This window comes from Seriola lalandi, unplaced genomic scaffold, assembly GCF_002814215.2.
Source record: "Seriola lalandi dorsalis isolate HSWRI2012SDOR001 ecotype SW California unplaced genomic scaffold, Sedor1 jcf7180002054692, whole genome shotgun sequence".
NCBI classification, from domain to species: domain Eukaryota; kingdom Metazoa; phylum Chordata; class Actinopteri; order Carangiformes; family Carangidae; genus Seriola; species Seriola lalandi.
In genome coordinates, this window is record NW_019525245.1 from 3,862,460 (window position 1) to 3,883,904 (window position 21,445).

Sequence of the window (21,445 nt, forward strand, 5' to 3'; positions counted from 1 at the left end):
TTCCCCTGTAGGTTGAATTGTTATTTTTACTCAGTAACGGATAGGATTTATAAAGTAACTAAGTACAATACTTTAGTAAAAACGTACTCAAGTAAAATACAAAATACCGATTTTAAATTGTACTTAAAAAATACAAAATACACAAAAAAAGTATTCAATACAGTAACGTGAGTAAATGTATTTCGTTACTTTCCACCTCTGCCAAACCCCCCTTTGACCTTACTGCTCTCTTGCATTTTTAGCAGACAGATGTTTACTGGATAAATACAGGGGAAAAGGTTTAAACAGTTCTTATCCTCCCTTGCTTCAGCTTTGAGCATCAACAGGCCCTGGTGCAGGAGCAGTTAGCCAGACTGGCCCAGAGGGAGAGAGAGACTGCTGCGACCACAGGCGTGGATGAGCTGATGCCCGCTCTCATCATTGAGAAAGGGAAAGCCCGTGAAGAGCAAGAAAGGGCTAAGATGCTGGTGAGTGAAATATTTTGGTCTTTCAGCAAGATTCAAAGCTGTGTTTTCCATAAGTGGGCCTATTGAGTTGAATTTTATTGTACTAAATACTTCTCAAAACTATTGATTTGATGTTTTAATTTACGCTTTACACGACAGACAAGAACACTTTTTACACCTAATTAGTGACACAGGTGAGTAGGAGCAGGATTAATGGATTCGAAGTAGCAAACAAAAAAACCTTGCACACTGTCTCACTTCATTTTATTTGCAACATTTCAGTTCAAGCGAAACATCCTATGACTTTGCCAATTTCAGTAAACCTCTTTTTTCAGTAAATTGTTAGTTTTTTTTCTTCATTCAACTTTAAAATAAGTTTAGACAGTATAACTTCACATATTCTTCAATAACATTTGTGTTATCTTGAGTGGAGATATATTAAAAAAATCTTTGACCCCATCAAACACTTGAAAACCACTTCTCGAGAACATAATGTCAATGCTTTCTTCAAGATATTTGCTAGTGAGAGTTAATATCACTGACTTGGTAGTTTTGAGGCTTGTTGAGTCCTTCAAAAACCTGCCAATAAAACTATTTTGATTCAGTGCATTAAATGATAGATTTCTTTCTTGATTATGAATCTTTACACTGATAGATTATGATAGTGATGTGGGAGCAACATAAATGTGACGGTGGAGATGTACAGTATGTGTATTTTGTTAGAGCAGAAATCATTGGTGATCTTTGTAGCCTGTTGGTGTTTATAGATAATCATCTATTTTAACAGTACTGCATATTGGATGAAAACAGGAACATGAACAATGCATTTTACACTTATTCCCATGAAAGCCACAGGTGTTATATGCTTTTCTGTAATCTGATTAACCCTACTTATATGCATGTACAGTGATGGCATTGATTGTTGTCTCCATGTAGACTTAGACAGCTCGGCTTTCTCTTTTCAAATGTGTGTGTTGACGCACAGTCTTGTCGAATTCAGACTGATAATGAGTCAACCAGCAGCACAGTGTGTGGGAGTTAGAGAGAGGTGATAGATAGAAGTTTGACTCAAGACACATTCCTGTGCACGCGTGTGTCCTGTGTTTTACAATAATCTCGACATATTTGTAAGTTTAACTCGTTTTCTTCTTTTTCCGACATGACAAGTCAATAGAGCGTGTCGTTGTATGTGCAAACATGTCTTTGTGTAGGGTGACGACTTAAAGGGGTGTTTTCTGTCTGTGATTGTACAGAGTAGAAAAGTGTTGACCTGACTCTGTCATTGATGATGGGTGTGTGTTTGACAGGTTTGAGCATCTTTTTGTCAACACTTGGAGTAAATGAAGCTTGGACTTTAGGTGCAAAGCAAAATTTTATCTGTACATTTAACTGTACTTTTAAGTAAAATAAAGGGTGAGGTTTCTGCTGCTTTCAGGTGATGATATAATTGAAGTAGATGTATGCAGTGTGTGAGAAATCTAGAGAGCATACAACTTTAAATCTTACCAATGTCTCTCCCTTCCCACATGTCCCTTTTTCTCACCTGTCCTTCTTGTTCGGTCTCACTTTTTCCTGCTCAACTGTCTTAACACCTTCATTGTTCCACAGCTTGATTTTTCTGCTGTCTAAAATGTCACACGTACTTAACAAAGAGCTGAAACCTGGCAGAATTCACTAATATGATTAAATAGAAAGATGTGCTTGGTTTATACATTATTTGCATCAGCTTTTGAGCAAATTGAAAGGACCAGTGAATCTGAATTGATGAGTCCCATCATCAAATCTCTCTGCTTAGCAGGTGGGCTTCCCTCTCTTCCTCGCATTTTCCATCAACCTTGCATCTACTGGCAACAACACAGCTGGAGACTTAAAGAAAAAAAGTCTCTCCACCTCCATCTCTTTCCCCATTCCACCATAAAACGCTCAACTTTGAGTAGTTTGGGAGCTCCCTTATTTCCCAGAGGAGAAGACAAACATACACACACAAAGACATACATTCACACACACACTGCTGTGACGCTATCACAATACACAAACACATATATAGTGAGCAACCCCCAGCTTATTTCCCCACATGCACCCATGGCTCCCCAGCATGCAGCCTATGTGTTAGTTTGAGGTGGCGAGGAGTTGAGGGAGTTGGGGAGGCAACACCTGTCAGGGAGCTGAGCTGCTCCCCACACTGCCTCAGGCTGCCTGTCACAAACACTCACATTAGCCATTTATTCCTGTCTCAGCTCTTACCACCACCACTGGGACTATTTGTATGTAGACATATATATCTGTGTCTATATGTATCTGTGCATGTGCATACCTGTGAATTAAACAGGCGCTGTGTCAGTTTACATTTGGGACTAATATGTAAGAAAAATCTTTTTGCGATAATTTTATATTGCGATTGCATTATTAGTCACGATTTCAGTTGAAATGGTCATTTTTGAATTTATTTTTTACTGAAAAATTTGATTTTTTTTTGTTGGGTCTTTTAACAAAAAAGGCTGTTCCCTTACTTCTGAAGAATATGATTTGTAGGCTGGAGCATCTCCGTAACACCACAATGCTTCATTTATTAGATGTTGTGACATATTTGACCTTTAATTAAAAGAAATTTCAGCTCCTCCAATTTAGCACTCGGCCATATTGTGATTTCAATAATATTTTGATTAATTGTTCAGCCCTAGTTTACATCAGAAGAAATGTGTATTGTAGGGGGATAACGTTACAAGGCTCATTCACAGTTCAGTCAAAACTATATTCTGTTTGTTCATCTTGTATATTATATTTTAAACCTTTTTTTAATTTTGATATATTTACATTTTTGTTTGGTACAAAATTCTGTTTCTCTGTGTAGCACTTGATAGTGCTATTGTGCTAGATAGAGACGCTGAAATCAAGTATTGAACACTGGACATGACCCATTAGTGCCAAAAGGTAGCTGACCCTCCCCATACCTTCACTCCAAATTTTCAGTTTAAGGAGCAGTGTGTAGGATTTAGTGACATCTAGCAGTGGGATTGGAGATTGCAATCAACTGAATATCCCGCCCCCTGAATACCCTTCCCCTCACCCCTCCCTTTCCAAGCATGTTGGAAGAACCTACAGTGGCCTTCATGTAACCTAAAAAAGTAAAAGACCCTCTCTAGAGCCAGTGTTTGGTTTGTCCGTTCTGGGCTACTAAAGAAACATGATGGTCCAAAATGGTGGGCTCTGTGGAAGAGAATCACTCCCTATGTGGATATGAAGGGCTCATTCTAAGCTAATGGAAACACGGCTCCTAAATTATATGTGGATGAAAACGTAATTATGAATATAAAATTCCATTTCTGCCAATAGATTCCCCTAAATCCTACATACTAATGCTTTAAAGATCCCCTCCAGACATGTTTTAAGACATAAAATACACCCAGAATCTATGACTATCAAATATTGCTCAAAAGTTTAACTCAGTATGTTTACACTGGAGTTTCAACTTACCATATCACACTAGTATACGTTGTATATTGAACCTGATATATTATATGTGTGATTTAAGGTGAGCACAGAGAAACCTTCCTCCTTCAGCAGATGAATGTGAAAACAGCTTTCTAGTGTCAAACTCTGCACAGTGAAGGTCAAACATTCAAGTGAAGTAACGATAAGCAAAACACATTTTTGAGCAGAGGGTTAAGTTTGCACAGCTGTGTGTCTATATTAAACCCAGTCCAGGAAATGTGGAAACCTGTGTGCTCTACAATATTGTCTTTTCTGGACCTTGTTTATTTTTTTATTTTTTATTTTTTTTGCTAATTACTGCTTCTGCTTCGTAGTTCCCCCTGTCACAATGACATCCAACTTCTCACCCCACCTGCAAAGACAACTTGGCTTTTTCAACCTGTCATCCTACCTTGTTCGGAGACTATATTTAGGCCTTAACAGTTACACATTGAGTGAAGACACGGGAGAGACAGCAAGTTACATTAACACCTAGTCTCTCCTCCTATCCTTTCTCTCATTAGCACCTCCTGTGTTTGTTTTCTTCCCCAGACTCGTCTCCCTACCTCAGTGGTGACATTCATGCTGCAAATAAAATGCTATTAGTATGCACAGGCATTCAGTACTGAGCAACTTTCACACACACACACACACACACACACACACACACACACACACACACACACACACACACACACATACAGACACATACAGACAATAACAAGCACCTTCTTTAAACTATTCAATTGCAGAAGCTTCCTGGGTGGGTTAGAGGAGTCGACTTTGCTGCCTGTGTGGAGGTCGTGGGTTGGTTTGCTTGTAGTCTTGTATATTAAAAGCTAGCTTTTATCTGCTGTCTCCAAAAAAGGTTATTGACAACGGCATGAGAAGGTAGAGTTTTAATTTCAGATCAGTTTGGTCGAGAGGAATAGGTCTACTATATGTGTGTAATTTTAAATGACAAAAATAGAAAGAATCATTAATCCTTAAAAAGATACAGATGCAAATAAAAACACTATATCAGGACCATTTGCATATTTGTGCAGAGGCAAGCAGTCACTAACACATTTTAAGGATTTATAGTCATCCATAGTTACAAACCCAACAATTCTTATTGAAAGTTTGTATTGCATCGTATGAAATATGCATTGTTGTAGTGTGACATGCATATCTGGATACTCCATCCAGATGTTAATAAACCCTGGAGGTAATTTTCATATCAAAATTCATACCAATTTCAGTGTGGAAAATAGGTTACTCTTCATATGTCATGCTGCCTTGGTCCTTGATGCACACAAACTTATCATTAATGTTACAATTTTTTTTGCAATCTACCATTTTTTCACCATGATCAAAATATCACAGAATGCAAATTTGGCAAAAAGCCAGATCAGTTTTGCAAAGATTTTATTGTACGCAGAGTTTTGTAAAAAGAAATTGACATCTTTTATAAAACAGAAATAATGAAATCTTGATACTGTTGCTCATAAAGTTGGAATAAAATATTTTTTATTTTTTATGTGTGATAAGAGGTGTTGCGCCCAATTGGTCACCCCTGATGTCCCTGATTTTTCACACGTCCTCTTTCCTTTAACACCTGAGCCTGATTGTTTTGTGTACTCAGTTAAACAACAAATCAGGTGGTACTGTCATATTGTGTATCCTGATTAATGACAGTGTCAGGCTGTGCTCATTTAGTAGGAATTTGAAGAAGTATATTATTTCATTCAGTCAGTGTTTTTTCACCACATATCAACTGTGGGTAGGTTATTGGTTGGTATGTCTAGTATTTGGATAAACAAGGTTGGTGAAGGTGTGATAATGAAGCAAGATGCAACCCCATAAATAGTCACTAGATGGCATTGTTGAAGCATGTTTGCCTGGGGATTAAAAAGCAGGATGGATGTGTGCTCTGCACAGCAACATGTGCTCCTGGGCAACATGTTCTCCCAGCATTTATTCCTCCTGCTCTGTCTCATCTTTTTATCTTTCTCTTTTCAACCCACTAGTCTCTGTCCTTTCTGTGTGTGTGTGTGTGTGTGTGTGTGTGTGTGTGTGTGTGTGTGTGTGTGTGTGTGTGTGTGTGTGAGAGAGTGTGTGAGAGAGAGAGTGATGACTCGAGGCATTTGACACTGTCCAAAAGAAAGATGATGAAAACCAGGGTGAAAAGCCCAACATTCATTAAAGTCAGACCTGAAATGACAAACACTCAACCACTGCGGATGATGCCACACATGTTAACAGTATTGCCCTGCTGCTGCGTAGAAACACTAGGAAGTGGCACTTGACAAGGGTGGAAATGTGTTTTTCACTGAATATGCAGCCTTTCAGTTGCAAGATGTTCTCACTAACCAGCAGGCCCCCCTGCTGTCTATGTCTAAAGACATTTGTCCATGATCACTGAATATAATTCTCTCCTATGGATTTTTCTACTATTGTTGGAGCACATTCCCTTACTTTTTACCATTATTTTTTTTAATCTAATGTTTCCTTATCTCTATGGTTACATACAGTGTTAATATGCCTAGATATTTAATCTGTGGCATGTTTGAAGACTTCATCACACACCAAATCTATCTCTGATTTGAAGGCAAATATTACCTCACCATCTCATCCTTCCACACTCAACTAACCTGTGGTAACAGCAGTCTGTCAATTCAGATCACTTCAGCTGCTTTGAGAGTTTGCTTTCTAGCAGCAGATGGACATGCTGGTCCAGCTCTGTTCAGCCAATTCCATAATAATCTATGTGGTTTTTTTTTTCACTTGACCCAAGATGACAACGTACATCTAAAATAAGAACCATGAATCTGATGTTTTTCAGCAGATGATTGCACATAATTGTTGAGCAGATTACCAGGAAATACAAGCGGCACTGTAGCAATTCAACAACAAGATGATAATCTTTTAACATTATGTATTCATTAAATTTCTATTGGTATAGTACAGATGCATGCGCACACTCAAGATATCAATTGAAAAAATACCATAGAAATAAAAATCTGCATTTTTATGGAAGCACTAACATTTAAGTCAGTCTGCCATTTTACATGTGCACACGTGTACACACATTTAACATATTTATTTTTGCTTTGTCTACCAGTGTTTTCTTTTTTTTCTTGACCCCCCAGTGAGAGAGCACAGAATCTATGATAGAAGGCAGTGGCTCGGGCAGCAAACACATGGAAGCATTAGGGCAGAGAGCTCAGAGAAAGAGAAACATGGTCAGGGAGAAGGTGTAGGAGCTGAAAGGCAGAGAGAAGAGACTTGGAGCGTGCTATAGTAATAGATTCAGATGTCTGACTGCCAGCCAGCTAGATAGTCAACTCGGCTTGTTAGCCCAGGACAGAGGGTGGGAGAGAGGAAGGGAGGGATAGAAAAATGGGTTTAAAAATCCAGAGGAGAGAGAGAGGAGAAGTTGCAGAAATGAATTGAAGGAGTAGAGACAGACAGACAGACAGACAGAGAGAGAGAGAGAGAGAGAGAGAGAGAGAGAGAGAGAGAGAGAGAGAGAGAGAGAGAGAGGTTTACATTGAAACTGAGTGGGTGAACTCCATAGCCAAGGCTTTTGAGTCTGGTAGTGTGACATACAGTAAGTGTGAAGGTGAACATATGCACACACAGATATAAACCCTGAATTTCTTTCTCAAAAACACTGATAATGTAAAATAAAACTGCAGTTCAGACACACATTCACACACGGCTAAACCACTTGTTATCAGCTAGTGTAATCACAGACGACATCTTTTCTGCATGTTAAAGCAGCTAAGCCCTTTGTGCACTCTCACACACATACACACACGTACAGTACTCCCCCATCTTCTCAAGCGATGGTAATTGCTGACGAGCAGAGCGTTCACCGGCTGAGGAGCTTTTGATGTGTGTGTGTGTGTGTGTGTGTGTGTGTGTGTGTGTGTGTGTGTGTTGGCACAAATCCTGTGGGTTCAAAGGACAAATGTGTAGGAGTGGAATACCTCTCCCATCAGACAGCAGCTGTGATGTAATGAGACAGCTAGACAAGACTTATTATCCAGAGGAGAAGTAATGTTTCCTTGATGCTTGTTCTCATAGTTGGAATAATGATTTCTGCTGGGACAATCAAAGTGTGGGTCAAAGATTTTTGATCCTATAAGATTTCTTGTTTTCGAAGTAAATTGTGAGTCTGTTTAAGTCGCATTCATCGCTGTCGAAAACGAAGGCAGTAGACAAGGCAGTAGGTGTCAGTGTTTCTGCTTGATGTATGTAATATTGTATTGATTCATTTACTGAAACAGTGCATTCACAAATGAGCCCTGGATTCTTCCTGAACATTGTTTTATTGGAAGGTTGGTAGTGAGATTTACTCCGTTTTAAGATTTCTAGGAAAATCCAGACTGTTCAGACCCGTCAATTAAAGAGAATCAAGTGCAGCCAGGTTGAACTGTACAGGTGATCAAAATGAGAAAGCTTTCTTGACATGTTCCTGTTGGTGGGTTTAAATAGCTAGACGTCAGAATCCAGTGTGACCAAACTGTTCATGTCTGTAGTTGATAAGATTTCTCCAGGGCACAGAGAGCGTTTTGAAACTGATGAGTGGAGAAGTTTGGTCCCTGGACTTAAAAAGTAAAACTTTGTGGAACGTCACTATTTTAGGCTAAATTGGAGACAGAAAATGCCTATGGTTATTGTTGCTCCCCTCTCTCTCTCTCTCTCTAACTACTACCTTGTTTCTTCTCTCATTTCCCCCACCCTTTATGCTCTTCTCAACAAAACCTATTCCTCTTATTCAAATGACACCTCTCTTTCTCCATCCTCCCTCTATCCTCCTCTTAGTATCTGTATTCTTCTCTGTCTGTCTCTGTGACAGTCTGTGGTGGGAAAACAGCCTGATGATGAAGTGTTAATTCATTTAACCTCCCCCAGCTATGTGAGGAGAACACACATTTAATGAGCAAACAGCTAGACTAACCAATTCATGCCTCTGGTGTTTCTACTGTACTGTGTGTGCATACTTAAGTGTGAATTCATGTGCATTTTCGTGGGTGCATGCAGGTGTGTGCATTACCCACAGGTGTTATTGTGATGATTCATGCATATTTATTTTAAGTGTTTTCTTGATTGAGGCTGTGCATTTGGAGTCTATGTGTTAATACACCTGTAACATTATTTTTTTCCCACATTCAATTTCTACTTTGATTTTTGAAATAACAAGATGACAGTCACATGTCATACAGGGTTATGTATACTTCATTTGACACCTGTCAGCTGACACCTATAAGACTGTAAGCCAGAACAAAAAGTCATGGTATGGTAGCCTGGATGTTCATGGAGCAAATGTAATAAATAAATGTTTCTCTGGAGAGTTGATGTGAGACGATGCTGGAAAATGGGACAGTGGCATATGACACATGGATTCACACCCACCTGTGATGATGTGCACTGGCAGTGCCAGTGTGTGGGCTTATGTAGGAAACAGTGGGTGCAAATGTTACGTCATACACCTCCAGTGTGTGTTGCCCTTTATTAGGTGTTTCTTCTTTTGTCTGCATGTGTGTGAGAGAGAGGAGGCAATGCTGAGATGAGGGACAATTAACAAAAAATGTTGGATAATAGAAACATGAACACAAATTTGCCACTGAGATATAACAATGTGCATGTTATAAGGAACGTCTTCCTGATTTCAGTTACTCGGTCAAAAAGGGATTTGAAAAGGGACAACAGTGTAATTAATGAAGTGTCCCACTGTCTGTGGAACCACAAGGACTTTGTTCTGTACATTATCAAAGTTTGTTCGTTTTTGAAAATGATAGAGTAACGTGCTAGAGATTATTGAATGCCATTGCAGGTGTGTGTATATATATATATATATATATATATGTGTGTGTGTGTGTGTGTGTGTGTGTGTGTGTGTGTGCACCTCGCTGTGGATCATTCAGTTTGCCTTTCAGGGCAAATCCACACAAACACTCTGGAGTCTCAGCCAAGCATCAGCATCGACCAAACAAGAGCTGGGGTGAAAGCACTCAGCTGTACCAGTGGCATTTATTACTGGCACACATGATGAATGTGCTTACCGTACTTATTCCCAGAGAGATATGGAGGACAGGAAGAAAGCTGTCACTGAATTAGCTCCGATTTTCTCCTCTCTGTCTGTATTTCTGTCTTTCTCTCTTTCTCTCCATCTCTTTCTCCCTAATTAAAAAGCCAAATCAGGAGTATGACTGCACAAACTGTGTCTGCCACTGACATTCTCCAGTCTAATCCTCATTTTAGCCCTCTTTCCTCATCTCTGTCTCTCTCCTCTCCTGACTCCTAGTAGAAAACCACACCAAAATCTTTTCTCCCCAAACACATAGATTTATTCAAATTTACTATTTGCATAACTCAGTATTTACATAATTGATTTCCAAGGAAGCGTTTCTCACCATGTGATGTTGTGTTGTAGACCAAAAGGTCTCATCCTGTCACACACACGCGCACATGGATGCGCATGTGTACACACACACACACACACACACACACACACACACACACACACACACACACACACACACACACACAGTCTTAATAGCACATTCTCTGCCTCTGTTTTTCTGCGTCACACACACACACACACACACACACACACACAGTCTTGCCAGACCATTGAGGTTTCAAGTTTAAATCAAGCATGAAGCGTTGCCGAGCTGGTGCATCTGGTGACCCTCATGGTACAACCACAGCAAACATAATTCAGCTAAGCATAGCTAATCAAATTCAATGTGTTCCATAAAATCAATTTGTTTATCTAGAAAGGACATCATTAATTTCACCATGTTGGCAAAGTATTTTCCCTTTTTACCTGTAAGTAACCTGTAGTTACAGCATGCGCTGAATGCAAACCTTACCTCCCATTTGTCATCATGACATGATGATTTGATTTGCCCTTCATGATTGTTCGCCTACTTAGATTTAAGACCAGGATGAGGCTGACATTCTTGATGCTTGATTAGAAGTAGTTGGTTCAACCATGTCGGAGATCAAAAGTGTTCATAGTTGTTCTGAACAGCCGCACTCAGTGGTGGAGTGGCAGGACAGCCGTCATAGAGAGGGCGGTGATACTGTTGAATATGGGGATAACGGCACACATTTTCAGAGTATCTCTTCTGGAAGGCTTTCATAGCTTGACTGATTTGTTCATATGAAAAGTGACAGAAAATGTTTGACTATGTCGTAAAAGTATTTTTTGGGGGGTGGGGGTTTAGAGGGAGGGAAAAGAAGCTTGTTATTGTATTTCTAAGACAATGAATGGAGAAAAATTGAGGATCATTTTTTTGGTGGGTTATTATTGTTAGCATAATTTGACGATAGTACTCTGCTGGATCGCCTATCTATGACTAGATAAGTTTCACTCATAATTTTACTGGCAGCGTAGAGTGAGAGATAGGTGTTGTTGCTATGGTTACCTACAGTTTGATATATCCACTCACAGTTTTTAGAAATATTCTTAAACCTGAACTTCTTTAAAGGTATCCTGTTATGTGATTTTTATAGATGCCTATAAGTCGATGTGATTTATGTTTACTGAAGGGTCATAATTAAATTGATTAATAATACATTAATATTACATGTAGGAGCTTTTTTTGTCATAATAATCTTGGTGAATGTATGAGCCTTAGTCTATTTGGAATATTTCTCTGGGCGTGTTTTTGCTAGCTCCGTTGATCCAGACTCTTAATGTTGAGACTGAGGTTGCTGACTGCTGGTCACCAGGGAGCATGAAAACAATGTGTGTATATACCTGGAATGCTATTGTCCGCTACGGCCCATGGACTGCACCAAACTACTTGGGTGTGTGTTTGTCTGCATCTGTATCACAACAAGCCCCCGCACCTCTCTTCTAAAGTCTATCGTCTATGGAAATGGGACCTCCACACTCCTGTGAACACGCTGTGGGAAGCCACACACACACACACACACACACACACACACACACACACACACACACTCACACACACACACACAGAGTCAGACTCAGGCACATATTCAGTATAGGGCCAGCCACTGAAGAGCGGGAAGGTTAAACAGATGGCATCGGCTGTATCCGTTACACAGATTACTCAACACACACACATACACACACACTCTGTAGCAACTGGCTTTGCGAGTTCACCTCATTTAACTGAATGGTGTCTTTATGAGGCATAGCAACATTAGAGCCACCCACTGCTCTAATCTATCCCTTTCTGTTTTGTGTCTAAAGCTGGACTGGGAGCACTTGGTTTGAGTGGGCAAGGCTAGACACACCCAAATATGTTGTCCTGTGTGTCTGTGTTGTAATGCTTTATTTGATTAGGTGATAGACGTATTGTAACATATTGTAGTCTAGAATATGCTGTCATATAACATTTTATGGTCGCATTCAAGACTCATACATTTACAGGTCTGTAAATTAGTATATGAGAAACACATAGTAAGGTGCTTAGTCTTTCAGTGCTGGCTGTCCAAGTCCTGCTAAGAGCCGCTGTAAAACAGGCAATAAACACACACCTGTATAACATAACTGCCTTTTAAACATTAATGTGCAGGCTAAAACCTAACACTTCTACCAGTCGTAAAACTACACTTTGAAATAAATATACTTAATTATTATTGATTTAAAACGTTTGTTTGGTTTTTATGGTGTACTGAAGATGTACTTAACAAAACAAAATTCATTTGTTGTTATGCTTTATGCAAAGACACAGTCTGTGATCATATTTTTTTTTTTTACAAATACTGTTTTCTGAACAAGAATCAAGGCACTTCTTTAAATTTGAAGCAGTGAAGGGAGACAAGACAGTTGGGTGGACAGGGAAGCAGTAGTGGATTTAAGGCTGACATGCAGGAAGAATCATGTGCCACAACATCCTGAGTGTATGGAAAACGCCTGTGCCGTCAGTTTGACCAATGTAGAGATTACTGAGTAGAATTTCATGTGTTGTTTCATCACCTTGGCAAACTAGTAAGTTATCTGGTCACAGAATGCATGTTGGGACACGCTTGATGCATTATGTGACTGGTTAAAATTACATTCCATACAACACTCAACATTTGGCAAATTAGGTTTTATACTAACAAGTAGTCCTCAGCCAAATATGTGCAACTTTTACATTATGGTGTCAATTACTCTGTGACTGTCTGTACTAACCTTGTGCCCTCCTTGTTCCCTTTTGTAATTATTTCTTTTACTGTTATCTCTGCTTGCGCTCTCATTTTCCCCCTCATTCCCGGCTGTTTCTTTATTCATCGTACTTCACCTCCTTTTTTCTTTTCCTCATTATGCTCGTCTTTTATCCTCCTCCTCTCTGTCTCTATCACCATCCCTTCTTGTGCCTTCCTTATGCCTTCTACTGTCTCACTAACCACTGTCCCCTCACTCTCTCCTAGCCAGCAGATTTGGATGTCTGGGTAAGCAACACTATCAGTGCCAGTTTCTCCTGTTTTTTAAGCTTTTTTTGTTGTTGTTGTTATTCTATCTCTCTCTCTCTCTCTCTCTACCGCTACCTCTTCCTTTCCCTTTCTCCCTCTCTCGCTTCTCTATTCAAATGTCATGTTTTCATTGTGCATTAACGCGAGGCCGTGAGTGTGCCGCCGCCACCATTCCACACAACAACACTTTGGGAGGTATTCAGCTAGAAAATTACACATCATCTGTGCTGCTGGCAGAGGTGATTTTACACACACACAAACAGTGCATTCACAAAGTATTCAGACCCCTCCACTTTTTCACATTTTGTTATGTTGCAGCCTTATGCTAAAGTCATTTTAATTCATTTTTTCCCTCATCAATCTCCACTCAATATCCCATAATTACAAAGTGAAAACTGAAATTTAGATGTGTTGGCAAATTTATAAAAAAGAAAAAATGAATATCACATTGACATAAATATTCAGACCCTTTACTAAACACTTAATTGAAGCACCTTTGGCAGTGATTAGTGCCTCCAGTCGCCTTGGGTATGACGCGAAAAGCTCTGCACACCTGGATTTGGAGATTTTCTCAATTCTTCTCCACGGATCCTTTCCAGCTCTGTCAGGTTGGATGGGGACTGTCAGTGGACAGTCATTTTAGGGCTCTCCAGTGATGTTCAATTGGGTACAAGTCAGGGCTCTGGCTGGGCCATTTAAGGACATTCATAGAGTTGTCCCTAATCCACTCCTGTATTGTCTTGGCTGTGTGCTTAGGGTCATTGTCCTGATGGAAGGGTAATCTTCAACTCAGTCTGAGGTCTTGGGTGCACTGGACCAGGTTTTCCTTAAGGATATTTCTGTACTTTGCTCCATTCAGCTTTCCCTCAAGTCTTGACCAGTCTCACTGTCCCTGCCACTCAAGAACACCTCACAGCCTGATGCAGCCACCACCAGGTGATGCTTGGTGCCTGGTTTCTTCCAGAAATGACTCTTAGAAAAGAGGCCAAACAGTTCAATCTTGGTTTTATCAGACCAGAGAATCTTGTTTCTCACAGTCTGAGGGCCCTTTAGGTGCTTTCATATGTCTTTAACTGAGGAGAAGCTTCCTTCAGGCCACTCTTCCATAAAACCCAGATCAGTGGAGTGCTGCAGTGATGGTAGTTTCCCCCGTCTCCACCCCTGATTACTCAATTTGATCAGGCCTGGTTGTTCCACACTTGTTCCATGTTTTTTTGTATCCTTCCCCAGATCTGTTTCTTGACATGATCCTGTCTCTGAGATCTGGAGACAGTTCCTTCCACCTCATGGTTTGGTTTTTGCTCTGATCTGCATTGTCAGCTATGAGACCTTATATAGACAGGTGTGTGCCTTTCCAAATCATGTCCAATCAGTTTTATTCACCAATGCTGTGCTCCAATCAAGGTGTACAATATAACAAAATGTGAGAATAATTTGTGGTTGCACAGTACTGACACAGCTCTTAAACATCAAACAACCGCTGTAAAAAGGAAAAAGTGCAGTAAGCACAGTATAGGGATTTGCAGATGTGCTCTTTGTGTGTGTGTGTGTGTGTGTGTGTGTGTGTGTGTGTGTGTGTGTGTGTGTGTGTGTGTGTGTGTGTGTGTGTGTGTGTGTGTGTGTGTGTGTGTGTGTGCGCGCACAATATCAAATGAGAGTGCAGATCAGCTAGAGAAGATGCTGTTGCTTCATCAGATCTTTGTCACACCTAGAAATGCACAACTTGGGTACAGCAAGCAGTCACCATTACACCACGACACAATATGCGTGTGTCTGTGTGTGCGAATGGTTGTATGTTGTAATACATATATATTACATATTTCAATGCTATATAAATCTATGCCCTTTTCCTGCCTCATTCCCGGCCAGCTTCATTGTGTTCATACACCATATCATGTTCATACTTCTGTTGTACAGCTTCCCTCATTACCTTTATTGGTTAGAAACAGTGCGTGTTCATACGTGCCCTAGCACGGATTGATTTTGTATTTTAATTCCCAGGCACACAATTGTAAACTTCCACAGATCAAATATGTGCATTCTAGAGAGTTCCACCAGTCTGTGTACACCATGTCCATGTTATCTATCCTTTTATGCAATTCAGCTGTTCAATGTTGAGGTCCTTCTTTATCTATTGCACACTCTACACATCGTGACCAAACTTATGACAGATGCATGCAATCACTAAGATCCTAAGCCAAGACGCAAAGTTTTTATTGTATCTGTTTAATCCAGTTCACTGCCATTCATTTTGGTTTGTCGTAGGTTCAAATCTGCCAATTTTTATATAGTATGAATAATAAAAACATAGATTTGATATTCTGTTGTCATACAAAGACACTGCACCGTATCTTTATTGCTAAACAAATGACTCTGTGACTGTCTGTGCAAAGATGTCTTAATATAGCTTTCATGTTTCAACAGTAAATCTTCACTGTAATATTGTGATTGGATTATGTAAAATGAGATGGATTAGTAATGCACAGTGAGTGAAAATACAAAGCTGATGGCATGGTGTAGGATCAGGGTACTGTAGTGTGCTTGCCATTCAGCTACACTGATGTTTTGACAGTACTTGCTATTGTCTTAAATTTGGATCGTATACATCTCTTTTGACTATCCCTCTCTCTTGTTTTTTTTTTCCATAGGTCCTCATTATACTTTATTATGTTATTATAGTTAATATTTATCACAAAGGAATCCCTTTTCATTCCATTTTATGCAACTGTGTAATAATACTGCCACATTGTGAAGCCTCATACTGGTAAAACAAAATGGCCATTGCGTTAGTCATGTTGCATCTTCTGGTGAATCTTTCCTCAAAGTGAATCTTTTATTTAAAATCCCTAGTGCATGTGCATTTCTAACTTCAAGCTGAACTGGCAACTTGTTTTCACAGTGTATCTTTTTGACGCCTGCCTCCTTCTTCTGCTTGCATGATGCTACGCCATGGCCCAAACTATGGGTTTTCCTTCAGCCAATCTGCCATCTTGCTACCTGTCAAAGCTTGGCTCAGCGGGCATATTAAAGTGTTTCACCTCATCATAATGCCAGCATCGCCATGTCCACCCCTGCTGCCGCTGTGCCAGTCACATGCCACCTCAGTAGTTTTGTAAGTTCTGTTACATTAGATAGAACCCCTATTAAATAGACATTCTTTTGTGTTTTACTTTGAGGTGTAGATGCAATGTCCTTTTCATGTATAGTATCATAGATTTCCATCAAGCATCATGTATTTATGATATTATGATATACCCATACACATGAGAAGGTACTGAAATAATAGTAATGATAATACAAATACATCGAAAAACAAAAACTTGCAAGTTGACACTATAGCCCCACACTTCAGGAGGGTATAATGATTTTTTTACCATGGTTTCCCAAATTGTTTGTGCCATCAATCTGTTGTTAGAGGAAAATTTATTTGCACACACAAAGATGCATCTCCTCTGTCATTTATATATGTTAGTAATGCATCAGCTGATATAGTAGCTCAGTTACGTGCTTACATCATGACTGAACAGTAGTTGAAACAGTCCCAGTAACCACTATGAAGTTTGGATTTTTAGTCATGAGTATGTTGTCAAGTATAATGATTTCATATTGTAATTTCTGATTTTTCTTTTTTTGTCATGGAATATGAAATAGAGTTAACTCACTTACACTAACTGTCAATTATATTTGATCATGTATTATATATGTATGTATTTATATATGTATTTCATCATAGGTGAGAGATGTGTGTACACGCTTTTGTCTTTTAGGTGATATTTTTCAGTTTATCAGAAACCGCTGTTGTAATCATGTTTTGTTCATCTGTTGGGCAGTGAAAGCTTGCCTTGTTTTTTCTCTCCTCAACATTTACCTCTGGCTGGTGTCCCCCGTGTGCAGAATGCTCATAAGCAAAGGAAGTGAATATGCTGCTTTAGCCCATTACTTTTAGCATAATTTTACCCAATTAGTAACTATGTCAACTCAAACATTGTCAAATGAAAATTTTAATTATTACATGGATCATGAATTGATTTCCCTCTCTTCCTTATTTCCCAAGAAGTCAAAGTTGAGTATTTATACAGGCCTGTGCAGGTCATATTAGGGTAGGAAATTGTCAGGTGTAAGTATAAAGAACCTTTACAGCGTATTATAACTACTTTTTCATATTCTGACTCTTTTGTATAGAAAATGCAGTGTTTTTTTGTTTTGTTTTTTGTACTTTCTTAATTCTTATTCTTCTTTGTCTTTTCCTCCTTCTTCCTCAGGCCAAACAACTGGAGAGCAAAGAGAAGGAACTGGCCAGCATCTCCACCTTCTATAAAGAGCAACTAGAAATACTGGAGAAAAAGGTAATATTATTCAATCATATTTTTCCATCATATAAACATACCATACCATCAAAAGGAATGGAGCTCATCTAAAAGGCTTCATATGTAAACATGCTTCCTCCAATGTGTGCATTAATTGCATTCCAAGATGTTCAATTAAAAAAAAAAAAAAAAAAAACAAGTTTTGAAAAGCAAGACCCGCTGTATGAAATCATAGGGAGATTTTTTTTTTGTGTGGAGGTTTAGAGAGCGAGATACTAGCACTTAAAAATTTTGACATGTATAACTGGAGACCTCACTAATGAGATAAAAACATCTTGTAGGCTTTCACTGAAAAGAAGTCTTCACACATCAGGAATAGCAAAACAAGTCTTAAGGTGACATATTACTCAGTCTCCTTGGAGAGTAAAATCTTGTTGAGACACAAGACACTCTTCCCTATCTTGGAAATGTCAAGCCCACATACCGGTGTCTAAATGTAAATGTAAATGAATTGAAAGTTTCAGCAGACAGATGAGAGTCACGACTTGCTGTTGATGGACCAGCACTCAAGAGAGTTTTCACAGCGCGGCCTCTCGGAGAGCTTCGGTTGCCTAATCAAATGTACTGTGCTTTTTCTCATCACTATGTCCTTTTGCTAGCAACTCGATCTTTTCACAAAAAAGAAAAAAGAATAAGAGCAGTTTGTTGGGTGCTTTTAAGAAATTATGACCTGTGTTCCCTCCACCTGAGCACTAATGCACAGTTGATATTTTGCACCCTTTTAAAAGCCGCCAGCACAGTTGTTTGATAAATGTTGCTTGCTTTTTAATGAGTAAACTTGTATTTGTTAAAAGATTTGTGAGGAGCAAGGTTGGTACTGGTGTATGATTGTAGGGCAGGAAAAACTGCTTTTGGCTCTTGATTATTGACAAAGGTTAAACCGAAGGACAAGAGGCAGGAAAGTGAAATTACATGTTACAAGTTAGGGAAATATATGACTGAAACTGTAAGGAAAACATAGATGACAAGCACACTGAAAAATTATGAACAAAGAATGTAAAACGAGAGGAAAGACGAGGTAAATATTTAGATTTTTCTTTTTTTAACAATACCATGATGAAGTGGTGAAAAGGTTCAGGTAGACACACATATGCCCTCACCCCACCTTCCCCACCTCACCCACTTTCCACACACCCACAACTCTCCTTCCAGTATTCAGTAGACACTCTTTGGGACTTGACTCCCCCACCTCCCCTCTCCCTGTCTCTCTCTCCCTTCGGCAGGGCCCATCAGGCAGACTGAGGACCTTATCTAGTCCCTGGCACTCGCCTCCTTTAGGCCTCTGAGAAAACCTTTTACATAGCCAAGTTAAATGGGAGAGCCCCTTGCACACCATACAGCAAGCAGCATACGCTGCAATGCTTGACGGAAGAGACTGATTGGCAGAAGAGCGGAGGATGCTCTATCTTTCTCCGCTCGCCGCCGCAGTCCCTTTTTCTATCACTTTTTTTCACCCCTCACTTGCTCGCAGCTGACCTGCATGCGGATGAGGGAGTGAGAAAGAGGGGGACTGAGAGCAAGAGATAAAGAGGCTATATGGACTGAGCATTAAACAGACGGTCTATCCTGAGCCGGCGTCCATCTCCCTTCTTCTCTTCCTTCATTTTCCCATCTAGCACTCCATTCATCCAGGCCTCCTTTCATGCATCTCTCCTTTCCCTGCTTATCTTTCTTTCTTTCACTCTCTCATACCTGTGGCAAATTCCAGTTGGGGTGAAATAAATGGCCACTTAAAAGTTGAATTGTGGCTGACACAGGTCATAAACATAAATGCAAAACACAAATTCACACAGTAATATGTCTCACTTTTCACATAAATAATGATCCAAGCATGTGAAGAAAGCTTTACATTGCTATATCCGGGCCACCCTCACCATCTATCCCATATTGTATCAGATCCTACTGTATTATTGCAAAGCAGAGACTTTAAGGTGATGAATGCAATTGTGTTAGTATGAATACTGGTCTGTGTTTTTATTCTATAGATAATTTCAGACACCAGAGCTTCTTCCATACCACCATATTGATTCTTTTACAGAAACGGACACGCGGGCTCTCATGCACATGCAGTTCTGTTTTGGTCTCTTGATGATCAGAGATTTAAATCAAATGTAAGAACAGCCAGATTAGATGGAGAATCCATTGGTAATTGGTGTGTGATCTTCCCCTGAATCAACATTTTACTCTGGCTTAGCAGCAGCCCCTTCAAATAGGCTTATAATTGTGTGTGTAACCATGTGCGTATGTGCGTATGTGGCTGATTACCGATATGAAAACACACACAAACATTCTCTGTGGTGTCCAGTTTGCTGTAGGGATGAATTATGATAACAGACTATTGTGTTTGTCTAAAGGCTGCGGATGCTGTCGAGTCCACCACTGGTGCAAATCAGAAAAGTGTGTGTGTGTGTGTGTGTGTGTGTGTGTGTGTGTGTGTGTGTGTGTTTGGTCATTATGACAGGTTTGTCCGCTTGCTGTCACTTCAGAAATAATTGTGATAGAGTGACCAATCCGCTGCACAACTTAGCATTTACCCTCTTCCACCCAATAGAAGACATCCCAAGAGTGAAACAAACCCAAACATACCACTACATCGTCCATGTCTCCTCTCTTCCAGTCCTCTCCTCTCCTCTCTCTCTTGTTTATTTGTGGAAGCCCCTCTAATCTGTGCGCAGTGTACAGGTGGAGTATATCTGTCTTCATGTGGCAACATACCCTGTGACTCTGTAAACAAGTCTCAGTTTAAAATTCACCTCTTTTAATCCCCTCTTCTCCCCTTTGTTGACTGCTACGTCTGGAAAAAAAAAAATTAATCCGCCTTCGTCCAAGTGTAGAGCGTGAAGCAACCCCTCCCTCAAAATCCTGACATCAGCCCATCTCAATCCACAGCTCCTGGAGGGTGTTCAGACGAGTGTGCATGCAAGGATCATTTGAGCACAAGCATTCAAATACAAACACAGATTTAGTCACACACCTGCACGTATGCAAGCTTACACACACACACACACACACACATGCAGCACACGTGCACCAACACTAATCCCCTCCATGAGCCTTTCCAACACCCCCAAAACCTTGCCTTCCCCCATTGAGAGTTATCATCCCCCCCCTTTCTGTCTCTCCACATTGGGCTTTTGTCCCCATGGGTGCAAATGGCTGGGAAGAGCTCAGAGTATGTGTGCCAGTGATAGTGCTGCCACTTCTCTGGTGTCATGAGAGCCGAGCTGGGGCTGTTGCTCAGGGTCTGTTCTGTCAATAGACACAAAAAACATGTTGATACACATAAAAACAACACACAGGCTTGCAGTCCCCCAAAATTAACAGGATAAGCTGACCCTGCCAGTCCAAACACTGTCTTCACACTTCCATTATCCTCATTGTCCCCATATTCCCCTGTTTTATTAGCAAGAGCAGAGACATGATAGTTGTACTTTTACAACGTCCCTCCCATAACCACAAACTACCCTTGTTTATAGTCTCCATGCTTAATAGCACAGAGTGTTTGACTGTTAGTTTGCATGTGTGTGTTTTTTGTTAGAGAGACAGTAGAGACTCTTTAGCCAGAGCAGGAGATGTGAATTGGTTCCCGTTTAGAAGAAGCTCCAAATTGTGAGATACCCAATAATCTCTCCAAAGCACATGATTTACAAGTTTCTGTTTTAGTGTTGGATTCATGGCAGAGAGAATATGTGTGACTTGGCAACATTGACAACATTTTGTATTTGCAAAGCA

The 21,445-nt window shown here is 39.9% G+C and overlaps 1 protein-coding gene across 2 annotated transcripts in view; it reads left to right on the forward strand.

The window, feature by feature from the left end:
* Positions 1-21,445, forward strand: part of chchd6b (coiled-coil-helix-coiled-coil-helix domain containing 6b) — a 52,491-nt gene that overhangs the window by 3,647 nt on the left and 27,399 nt on the right. For both annotated transcript variants that reach the window (XM_023423732.2, XM_023423733.2), the window contains exons 4-5: positions 311-467; positions 17,609-17,692. In XM_023423732.2, the coding sequence (XP_023279500.1) occupies positions 311-467; positions 17,609-17,692 (241 nt within the window). The remainder of the gene's footprint in view (positions 1-310; positions 468-17,608; positions 17,693-21,445) is intronic.